At 36.8% G+C, this 12456-nt stretch overlaps 1 protein-coding gene across 1 annotated transcript in view; it reads right to left on the minus strand.

Annotated features, from left to right (window-relative positions):
* COG5 (component of oligomeric golgi complex 5) overlaps positions 1–12456 on the minus strand; it is a 170758-nt gene that overhangs the window by 36481 nt on the left and 121821 nt on the right. Inside the window, exons 12-14 of the mRNA XM_057364529.1 lie at positions 10421–10625; positions 9535–9696; positions 7463–7562 (exon numbers count right to left, since the gene is read on the minus strand). Coding sequence (XP_057220512.1) covers positions 7463–7562; positions 9535–9696; positions 10421–10625 — 467 coding nt within the window. The remainder of the gene's footprint in view (positions 1–7462; positions 7563–9534; positions 9697–10420; positions 10626–12456) is intronic.

A 12456-nucleotide genomic window follows, 5' to 3' on the forward strand; every position in this document is an offset into this window, starting at 1 on the left:
CAATCTAAGAAAATCTTCAGACTAAACGCAATATCACTACATAAAAAAAATCACATCTCCTAACTTTTGCCTTARAGATTTATTTACAGCAGAAGGAAGTATGAATTCCAGATGCAAGAAAAAAATTGCTCCAATCTGTCAGCATTTTAAGCTTCCTCTTGAACAGATTTTCCATCTCAATCTTGTTCAGTCTCAGTCACATACAGGTCTGTACCACCAAGCTGAACCCCAATCTCCAGCCASAGCTCAGGAGAGGCGATGCTGCAGAGATTTTTGCCAGAAGGGCTCTGGCAGCCCTTTGGGGCACTGCCTTGGGGAAGGGGAGCCCCCCCAGCTGGAGGCACTGCCTGTCCCACAGGGCCCAGGGGCATTTCCAGGCACCTTCTGCTTGCTAGTGCAGACATCAGTGTTACCCTCTCAKCTCAGAAGGATGCTCATAGCTGGGATGGCCAATGAGCTCTGTGTCAGTCACAAGCCTTTATTGACCTTGCACTCTGAAGCGAGAGAGGCAGCCGTTGACATAAACACCAGGGTGACAGTGTGAAGCAATTCCACATGCAGCCCTTCTGCAGCAGAAACAAACACCTCTTGCTGATCCTTGAAGTGAGGCCGACACTAATCAGAACAAGCCTTGATACAAATTTGCCTTCACACAGATGAGAAGACACTCATTTACTTACTTATATTTACTGGTCTGAGGACGGCTGTTTTCTACACCCATACTCTCTTTGAAAAGCAAACCCAAGCCATTTGGGGACAAGCAGTCAGTGATTGAGATATACATATATATAGTCTTTGCCTCTGAGGAAGGGACTGAAAATTGTTACATTTTCCTACTCATGCTCTTTTTTTGGTATTTACTTCCTTAAATAATAATGCACTAAAAAAAAATCTGTCATCAAGCACATGCTTCTCATCGTTATGACAGATAATAATACTGTATAATAACATTGTCCTAATTACACAATCTAGTACCARTTAATTGAAAAGCAGATCTCAGTAAAACCTCAGAAGTTTAGAAATAATGTGTATTAATTCTAGTCACAGAATTTTTATGTCAGAGCCACATTACATTTAAACATTAGGCCAGTTAAATATTCAGAACTGTTTTACAATATCTGAAATCCAGCRTCACCATTGCATTCAAAAACAGGATCAGGCTAAATCAAAGCTTCCCAGTTACTTCCCAAGAAACTTTTTGTGTCAACATATTATTGCTCATATTACTGCTTTACTGCTCTGCAGCTGATGTACATTATAGAGCCATGCATAACATTACATAACTAAAACATTTACTTAAGTAAATGTATATAAATCYCAATATATTACTGAGATGCAGGATAGTGAGAAAGAGGCTGCCTACTTAATGTCACAGATATCAGCTGATGCTGACTTTCCCCTCAAAACAATTCAGAACCTTAAAATGTCATTCACCCAGGAAAATCCACACAAAWTAATTTATGGAAGTGTACGGTCATCCATTACTTTTGGGATCAGAACAAGAAGTTCTCTCTCATTTTGTCTYTTGGTATGTCCAGTAGTAGAGGTCACCAACAGGTGATTCAATGTCCTGCCCTTTGAGGATATGTGACAACTATTTGAACCTTGGTGCAGGGACTGTAAGTCATGAGACACTTATGTATTCTCTTTAATCTCAAAATTTGCTTCTCTTACTGGGTCTTTGGTATTTTAACTTYGAAATATGCAAAATACACCAAGCATTGTCTTACCTTTTTTTATGAAGGTCAGGGAACAATTCTTCAAAATGTTAGGAAGGACTTTGCTCTCTGCATGATACTTAAAAATTTGGAAATGGCAAACATGATAATCACAAATGCCACAATTGTTGCCAGGCTAAAATCCTAATGAGAAGAGCCAAGCCTCTAGCACAAGCTGTAAAGGACTGGTTAGCAGTGAGGGCAAAGGCCAGTAGCTCTCTCCGAGCACWGCCCTCAAGCCTGGATTTTGGATCTTGGTGTCATTCACCAGCTTTTGTGAGATACATGGCATCAGTTAAACCACATTGAGTTAAGAGAATAAAAAAATTATTCAAATTCTCTACTTCCTTCCTCCCTCATTACACCCACTCTCCTTCTCCACTTTYTGAGGGCTTCCTCTCTATGACTGCTTATAAGTCTGACAGAGGGAAAGATCTCCATTATATCATCTGCCTGCAGCCTCTTATCTGCTAGAAGGATCCCTTTTTTAAGACTAACTCATTACTCCATAAAATACAATATTCCATATTTAAGAAACATCCCAATTACAATCACAGCTCCCACTGATTTTAGCCTTTTCCACCCTAACCTTGGGAAAAATCTGCCTACTGTAGCATGGCCATGCAGGCTCTGGTTTTGTCTGTACTTCATGCAGACTTTCTGTGCTTGTGCTCCAGGCTGAGCAAATGCTGTGTTGAGCTGGTCAGCATGGACTGGAGTGGAGCTAAAATGTGCTTTGCCATCTGGCAACACAGTAGAGTGAGTTTGTGTCTGCTTAAGTCATGTAAGCACACCATTTCATATCTTCTTACAGAAATGTTTTTAAGATAGTTTAATCCACCAGAATTTGCCAGCATAATCGCCCCCACCTGCTCTGAAAAGCAAGTGGGCAACCTGACTTTTACAATCCTGCCTCTGCAAATGACTCTTTGYTTGTTTATTGGCCAAAAGATTACTCTGTCTCTGATGATGTCYCCAGTGATGCCCTATGGTGGGAGGAGTCAGCAAGACACAGCCTCCACCAGACAAGGCAGGAAGGATTGCACTGGGACTCTGATCAAAATTAATAAAGACTGACAGGATGACTGTAACTCTAGGGAGGAGATTGGTAGAGGTCTCCAGGTTCACAAAGTAGGAGAATCACACTTCTCTAAACAACTGCATTTTCATGTTCACAGCACAACACATTTCATCTATGTGCACTTGGTGGGTGTGTTAGTGTACTTCAATCCACCCACATGACAAGCTGAGCAGAAACAGCACWAAAGTAAGAGAACATGTAGTACTTACATTCAGGTAACTGAAATCATCACTCTAAAACCAGAAAGAATGCAACAAAAGCCCCAACAATAAGTATTGTTTCAAACAGTCCTGTGCTGGGAAGAGAATAGACTAGAGCACCAAATAGGGCGCTTCCATCTTCAGTCTCTAAATGGACAATGGATATTGCAATTTATTTTTCTGCTTGTTGTCAAAATGAAATTTCTTGTAAACTTCRAGAGCTTTTAACCCTCAATGCTTCACGACTTTTCTGTCAACAGCAGACAAAAACACAGTGATTGCAAAGTTGCAACAAAGAGATTTTTAATTAAAAGAGAAACAACATTTGAAGTACATTCAAAACAGCTCAGTAAATGAAAAAATTACAGGTAATCAACTGGGGAAACAGTTTTGTTTCACTTTCAATCAACAGGCTACCATCTTTTTCATTTTTCTATAATAAATGAGAAACCTGATTTAAAGTAGCATATTAACAAAATCAAACATGAATTCAAAAGACTGCAATCAACGAGGCATCTTTTCCAAAAATTAACAAAGTCAGTTCCCTTTTCATGGAAGATTGCTGCAGAGTGTTACTCTAGAGCAGTGATCTTTGAAGTGGGGCACATGCAATACATGGATTAGGCAGGACAGTCCACTGAGATGTGCAAAAAAAAAAAAAATCAGAACTTCAACAGTACATGTAGAAAAGCTATAAATAAACAAGTATACAAATAATGAGGGTGGCAAGCTCAAAAAGTTTATGCTGATAGGGATGCATAACCAAAAATCTTAGAGATCACTGCACTAGAGGATCCTGCCACGCAATTCCTGCTGCCATGTCAAAGGCATTTAATAAAGATGTTGGTGAGATATAAGCTCTCWTCACACTGCTCAACTATCAGTTAAACAAATGGGTAAAAATCTGAAGCAGATTCATGACTTTTTATCTTTTGTTAAGGAGCATGGATTCTCATAAACACCCCAAATTACGCAACATTTTTTTTTGTTTTCAGGAAATGCAACTTACTGCCTTCTCACAAATCTCTTCCCTTTGCTGTACTTATTGAAAGTATTTGATRAAAGAGCTAATTTTCCTGATGTAGCCAGTTAAACAAGAACACAACATGTCATATGTGTCAATTGAAACAGGCGATTTGAGGTATTTGCAAATAGGAATGGATGAKTCCTCTGGAATTGAATAGAGGAGAGAAGTTAGTGTTCTTTTCAATCTAGGCTACCTCACTTGCAAGAAAACATGGCCAGTGAACAAAATCTGGCTCATTAAGCAGACCTTTTGCTAAAATTTATGCACTAGACTACAAGGTGCAAATGCAGAAGAGGAAAATTTTGCTCTTATCCAAAACATGATGATCAGATTTGTTAATATCTTTTCCAATCTGGAATGAGAAGGATGTGGAAGTGGTGACTAAACAGAAATCTGGTGCTGTCTGTAATCATTAGGAAGATGTCTGGCCTATCTGTTTTAAGGAAAATGTGAACAAGCAGAAAMAAATTTGTAATTGCACTGAGAAAATATAACAAGCACCCTTTCTCAACAACACAAAACACAGGATGGGTGGTGAAGATGAAAGCTAATACTCTTAAATTAACAGAAATATTTTTTACATGCAGTGCAAGGTATAATTATCCCTTCAAACTGTATAGTAAGAACATCTGCAATTACACTGAGTGAAATTAGGACAATAATTCTGAATGCTTCATGGCATACACCAGTGACATCAAGCCATCAGCAAAGGATTAACTAAAGATCCACCCAATAGCAGAATGTATCTACATACTGCTTCCAGAGATTATTTATTATGTTCTCTGAACCTGTTAATACAAGATCAGGGCTCAGGTGCAGCAAGTATGACTTCTTGATGTAGGGAAAGCTGAAAAGGGTATAAAAGCCACAAGTAATACAAATATTTTGAATTTACAGGAAGAGGCCATTTTTTCTTAGTCATCTTTCCTTTAGTACTGTATGCACAGACTGACAGATGCTGCTTTCACTCAGAGGTAAAATCTTTGAATCTTGAGCAATACTTTTCTTGCTGTTTGTCTATTTAAAGATACCTGGAGAAACACTGATAAATCTCAGTTTTAGGAAACTGAGTAAATAAAAACTGACACCAGAATTTCTCAACATTTTTAGAACTGCACATTTCAGTCTTCCACCTTTCAAATCACCTGCAATATTTCAACATTAAAAAATTATAATTACTTTTTAAAGTCTCTTGCCCCCCATCTTCCTTCACTGAGAATTCTGAGATGCTTTTGTTTACTTTTAATTTGGAAGAGAACTCAATTTCAAATTCCTGCAGGAAATTAAATTTCCATCTCTAGCACTGCTCTACAGTAGCTATCAGACATGAAGCATCTGAGCGGATATGTTACATGGTCCCCTTCTCAGCTTTAGAAAGCTATTGTTGGAGGCTGGATTGCAAGATTGAATTAAGATTGCATTCTTGGCTACACCACTAAAACATAATGAAACAGTGCTGTCTGACATAGCTCCTGTTCTACACATGGTKCACATTTCAGGCTCAATCTGTCTGCCCAAAAATAGGCATCAAAAAAAGGCTAAGYTGCTCCAGATTATATCCAGAGGGCTGGCAAGCCTGGCACGGGACAAGTGGGAGAGTCTTGCTCTGCTGGAGAGGCAGCTGGAGCCTGGGAATGATATTTCAACACTTCAAAGATGGCACTTACACCTAGGTCTTGGCAACTGTGTTGAGCACTTCTGGTTTTCAATTTGYAACATGTATCAGCAAGGAAAGAAAAAAGTTTTTTAAAAAAGTAGCTGTGCAATACTCTTGATATTATTTTACAATTTGCAGGAACGTGCTTGAAGGACATTCATGTTCATCCTGTCAGCTTGACTAATCAATCCCACCACTTTGCTTTYCAAGGTTTCAGGTTTGCATTTTCAGTTGTCAAATTCAAGAAGTGCAAGGGCTCACACTCCCTCTTTCCTCCTACATTCTTTTACTTTAAGGTTAGCTAATACAAAGCCACAAATTTACTTGCCAGCTTATTTCTATGTATCTCTTTTTTTTTTAGTGTTTCTTAAGCATTTGCCAGCTGTCTGATCACAAAGCAATGTTCACTTCCACTGATCTAGAATCAAACTCTAACAGAGATGACGAGCACAATCCTGGTRCTTTCACAGCTACAGCTGATAGGCCTTTTTTTTTTTTCCAGTCGAATGCCATTATTTGATACTACACTTCATGACATACAGACAGTAATTTTATTTTTTAMCTATCATGACTCTCACAACCTACTAAAAGTCCTCATTTGTATCATAAGCAAATTTCACTTGGAAAATATGAAGCCATGAGTTGGTATCTTTAAAACCAGACCCAACTTCAGCACTATGTTTAAACAGTAACAAAAAATGTTAACCTATGTTTTTATTTTAAATTTTAAATAYTCTTTATGGCCTTCCTGACTGCTTCACCTACATACCTTTTCCATACACCAAGTCTGCAAACTTCCAAGACAACTCATTCAACAGACAAAGCAAACAAAGTATGTATTACTGAATTTAAATTTTTTCAAAGCTATTCAGAGACAGCAGATATGTAAAAGGTAAACAGAAACCATACTAACTTATTTGCCGCAATGTTTTGCAGCCAATTGGTACAAAAAATATTAGCATCTTTCTTTAAATAAAACAGAGTTAATGAATGTTACTGGAGTCTGAGTCTGCTGTCAGAATTAATGTTGTTTATTAAGTGAAAATCTTGTTTACAAATACAAGYAGTTAGTCATTTCTGGTGTGTCTGCATATTGCAAAAATTAATTTTCATCCCTTCATACAAAAAAAAAAAATAATTTCAGCAACAGTCCTTAAGAGAAAATTTTTTATCTGATCTTTTTTTGTATGATGACAACATTCACTGTATGATCCATAGGCTTTTTGGAGGTTCTTACCCAGAAGATAAGGCTTTGGAGATCCTCCTTCTATTCATTTTAACACTAGATACCACTGCATGGTAAATGATTAGAAACGTATGACAAATGCAAAGAACTCAAAGGTCAGTTAAATATATGGCAAATAATAAATTATGGAAAGCCCCCCCCAAATTTCTTGCAAGTAGTGAAACCCAGTATTCAAATACTCCAGATTTTAATACCATAAAGATGCTCTATCATGTAACTGATGTAACATCAAATGCTGGTTAATGAAAAACTGAATTTAACTGTCTTGATTATACTTGATGACAGCTAMAATTTTGGGGTTTTTAATTAATATGGCAAATTTGATTTGGAATTATACAGATCAATTTTACTGCTAGCAATAGAATGAGTTTGTCTGAAGGCAGAATTTAACTGAATCTGTTCATAAATACAATGGAAAGTTAATTGGAAGGTTTTGTCTATCTAGATTGYTTTACTGTTATGTTCTAAATCTACAAAAGCCAGAACACTGTACATGAAAAAACATTAGTTTTTAGAAATTTAAAATTACTTACAAGCTGCTCAGAYTTCACACCATAAAGCTGAATGGTCTTCGCCACATTTTTGGCCACAGCTAAACTCAAGTCTGGATCAACAGCAGCCACATTCAGCTCACTGGAAGCAAAGATTACAAATCCTAATTAACRACTAAACAGAGCTGTACTGAATTGATAAAGAATTAACTATGAATACACAGTTACGTGGCTCATCGATTTAGAGAGAGTAACACATACAACCAAGTCTTTCCACGCAACGAAATTCAGTTTACAATTTAACAACTCAGTTGGGAATTTTATGTGCAGTGTTCCTATTCTAGTAAAAATGAGCGAAGTTTAGGAATGACACTTCAGTATGAAATCACTATTAGTAAGCCATTCAAAAATATTGACAGCAATTAACTACATTCAAGCTTTGGCAGCAGCCTTCAAACATTACAGGTGAATACACAGTCATTCAACTCTGGAATTACATGAGCTGTGCAGAAATACCCAGGGGATGCCTTAGCTTGACACAACTAATAAGCTGTGTTTTAGGCAATCCTTTATTGTAAAAGAGGCCCCAAAGGAATGTCAGGGAACAAACGAAGAAGGAAAAGACTTCTAAATCACTTCCAGTATTTTTTGCTCATGAACATCCCYAGATCTCAACTGGCTGGGGCTGCATTCAAAACTGCTCTGCTGAAGGCAGACAAGCACAAGAACCACCRTGTTGTTCATGGTGAGATTAACCTCTCTCAAGAGTTGGACAATCATTAGGCACCCCAACCTACAATAACCTTCTCTGAGGACTCTCTAGGGCCCCAAACATCATTAGCTAAAGGTCACACTGGAAAACTCAGCTGAAATTTCCTAATTTTCATGTTCTTTTCCTTTCTCTTTTGCAAGGATCAAAATAATATCACTCTCAGATATGTTCTGAGCAACTGTAACTCCCAATCACAAGTACTGTGTCAATATTTAATATTTTACAYACTGTGAATACTGCCCATCTTTTTTAACACTTCATTAAACAGAGTACTCCTTACAAAAGCTTATGAGGGAAAATGCACCATTGGTAATTTAGGTATCTCATTCTACAAATTCCACCTGGAATAGTCACCATTGTCTACTATCTTGCTGTTCTACTCTGACAAAATATTCACACCAGGTATTATCACTTGCAGCCAAGCAACCACCATCTCCCCTTTGACACAGTCAGAAGAATTAAATACCAGATATGTGTAAAGTTTCTTTTCCTGATCTTTTATAAGCTTAAATATTTAAACTTACATTAAGATTTCATTTATTTCAGAAAAAAATAGAGAAAATAAATAAAATGTATTATTATTCATAATAATAAAGAGGTGCTCATCTCACTGTATTCAGCATTGGTGCAGCCTCACCTTGAGCACTGTGTCCRGTTCAAGGTCCCACAATTCAGGAAGCATGTGACTGAGAATGTGTCCAGAGGAGGGCAACAAATCTGGTGAAAGGACTGGAAGGAATGTGCTGTGAGGGATGGTGAAGGATTTGGGCTTGTCTGGTTTGGAGAAAAGGAGTCTGAGGGGGACTCAGACTCATTGCCCTCATTGCCCTCTACAGCTTCCCAAGCAGGGGAAGAGGACAGAGAGGTGCTGAGCACTCCTCCCCGGGATCCAGTGAGAAGAGATGTGGGAATGGTTCAAAGCTGTATGAGGGGAGGTTTCAACTCAGCACTAAGGAATCACTTCCTTAACAAGAGAGTGGTCAAATCCTGGAACAGGATTCTTAGAGAGGTGGTCGATGCTCCAAGACTGTCAGTGTTTAAGAGACATTCGGACATGCCCTTAATATGTTTTAGCTTTTGGCCAGCCCTGAAGTGTTCATGAAGTTGGACTGGATTTATTGTTGTAGGTCCCTTCCAACTGAAATATTCTCTTCTATTTTGTGCTATTCTATTTTATCCCATTCCTATCCCATCCTAAATTCTTTTGATCTTTACACAAACCTGCTTTGTAATGAAAGAGTAATCAACCTTCTACTACTAGGGAAGTCTCATTTCTAAAACTGTAAATTATGAAAAAATACATGTTGAGTATTACGTTTTGCAATGCCTTCTATGTGCATACCTGGCTATAGTTTTAATGATGCTGTCAAGCTCGTCAGAAGAGGGAGGATTCCGACCTCCAGGAGGGAAAACAAGATTGATGGGGTCAAACAGTCGAGATAAGGATTTTGATAGATAAGCAGCTTCGTATTGTTGCAGTGAATCTTTCAGGGCCTTTTCTGGACTTTGGATAGAAGAAAAAGTTACTACATTTTAAATTAAAATACACAATAGCATTAAATCTTTCCAAACATACAAACTTTGCAATACTGAACCTGTTTTTCCTTTCTGCTCTTTAAACACATGCATATGAAAAACATTCTTCTGATAAGTCCCCCACTGACTGCTCAAGAACATATTTAAGTCAATACAATTCTCGCATAAAATATTCATTTTATCTTACATAAGTCTAGAAGTCCTAATAGATTTGATGAGCCTGTTCCAGTTTGATCTTTCTGATATCACTTAGATCATGTTTATTCTATGATGTACAAACTAAAAACTGTGAATCGTAACAACTGAGCATTTGTCACACTCAAATGATGACACTGTCATTAGGAAAAAGCTACTGCTGTAATCTCAATGCATACAAAACTGAATTTTCACCATTCTATTCTTTTTCACCTTTTAAACAAAAAGATACAACTCCTCCAATAGTCAGAGACTTAGTGAAAAAAAAAAGACAACCCAACACTGTTAGAYATATAGCCTAATGAAAAGCCTGACAGCTCTAAAAAAGTGTTAGAGCAGTATATGCAAGGAGGAAAAAACCTTTTTTAAAATTGTCCCACAATGACACTTTGAATAACAGTAAGTTTATTAAGTTTAYAAAAATAATCTGTTTTCTTACAAGGTGCAAAGATTTCTATTTTATACATAAATTCAAATTTACAGTTTATAATACATACTCGTAGTCTTCATTTTTTTGCATGAATATGTCCTGTGCATCTTCTTCCATTTGTTGYAGTTCAGCAAATAGATCAGTAGTTCCACTCGTGTTAAAATTCCTCTGAATATTTTGGCTGTATTGTTGGAGGCGCTTCCACAAGTCATTATAAAGCCTCAGTAATTTAGGGTATTCTCCTTCAAATGCTTGTTTCAAAAACATAGAGGCTGCAAAACAAAGCAGTAAGCAATATACAATGCTAAGTTCAAACTAGTTTTTTTATTCATATAAACAACCTCTATCCTTGCATTTATATCACTGTTACACAGTGTTACCCTAAGTTTAATATTAATAATGCAATATTTATAATTAATTTCAAAGTGACATAACTGTAACATTAAATGCACTTGACAAAGGATCTAAAGCACCAGTATAAAACCCACAACTGGAAGACTGGATATGAAAACTTATTTTGTACAACAAATGGCATCAAACTTTATTATTATTTTCATTCATTTAAGGCCAAAGTGTAATTAGAACTCTCTAAATCTAAAGATTTTCTAACAATATCTTAATGGAGAAAAAGTGTATGGCTGTGCAACTTTAAAGATAACAATTATACAGACAAAGTTAACTCCTATGAACCAAAGTTTTCAGAAATGTGATGAGGGAAGCATATGCTTTTATGCACACTTCTTAAAAAAGGTACTTAATATGCAATTCCTAAACTTTCAAAGAATGATAAAGTCAGCAGAAAAAGTAGCATTATTTTCAGCCTTGAAAGGCTTGCCACAAGTAACAGGAAATGAAACAAATGTACAACCGCTTTAGCAACTGTTAATCTTGATCTAACATCCCTCATACTCTATAGATTTCCCATTACATTARGAGATTAACACTGCTCCATTCACTCGTAGGTTTTTCAGGTTCCAGACATCTGCCCCATTTCACCCAGCYTGTGCTTTCAACTCAAATATATACTAATTTTGAATACAGGAGGATTCACATTTATTATCAAACACAGAGCTATTTTAGGTCATGAAGCTATGTTTACAAAGACTGTCCAAACCTCATAAAAGCAGATCATGATCTAATATCAAACCCTTTAAACTGCCATGAATTCCTATTTTTACACTATTTTTCTGATGTTATCTCATCTTCCTCTGATCTATATGACCCAGAGTCTATGACTGATGTCAGTGGATTCAGTCACCAGAAATTTATATGTTAAAAATTAACATTCTCAGATGCCTCACTTAAATGAAAAAATCCCCTTGCTGTAAACATTGTCTCCCCAAAACTCAGCTGTAACAAAATAAACATCATGCACATTGAAATCCCCCATAAAAGTTTATATAAAACACATGATTAAAAACTGTAAATAATAAAATAGCTCTGAATATCTGTTAGACAAAATACAGCTGACAAAATGTATGAGTTCCCTCAGTTCTGTAATGTTGGTTATTCCCAMTGACTGATGTCATAATTTCCCCATCTTAAAACAGAGTGCTGAAGACAGGTAGCACGTGTTCAGTTTGACCACAGGAGGTTTGGGGTATGTACATAGTGCTCGGAAAGCAATGCTAAGGCAAACAGTAAAATTAATGTTTTACCATAAGATGCATACATTTTCTTTTGGGATCATCTAGTTACTTAGCAACCACTGAACATGAATCCACCAGCTAGTTCCTCAGAATTACACTGCTGCTATAAAGCCTGGAAAGACCATATTTTGAAGGGCCAGTGCAATAGCTGAGATCACAAAGATAAATGCACATCCTATGCACTTCACCTGTATGTGCAAAGGATTTCAAACACTGTATGCAAACATGAAATATGTATTTATGAAAGCACCAAACTCACCTATAATCCAACTGCATACTGCACTAGCATGTTCTCATAATAGAACTCTTATGTTAAAACATTATTTATATTTAATATTATTTGATTGTATATTTAATATTATTTGATCTACTATTGTGTATAGTCAGAATACCAGCTGTTTATCTGTATTTATACAAGACAATTTTGAAGTAACTCCTGTTTTTAAAAGTGTCC

Source organism: Malurus melanocephalus, unplaced genomic scaffold (assembly GCF_030028575.1).
Source record: "Malurus melanocephalus ecotype Western Australia unplaced genomic scaffold, MMel_1.1 scaffold_39, whole genome shotgun sequence".
Lineage (NCBI taxonomy): Eukaryota > Metazoa > Chordata > Aves > Passeriformes > Maluridae > Malurus > Malurus melanocephalus.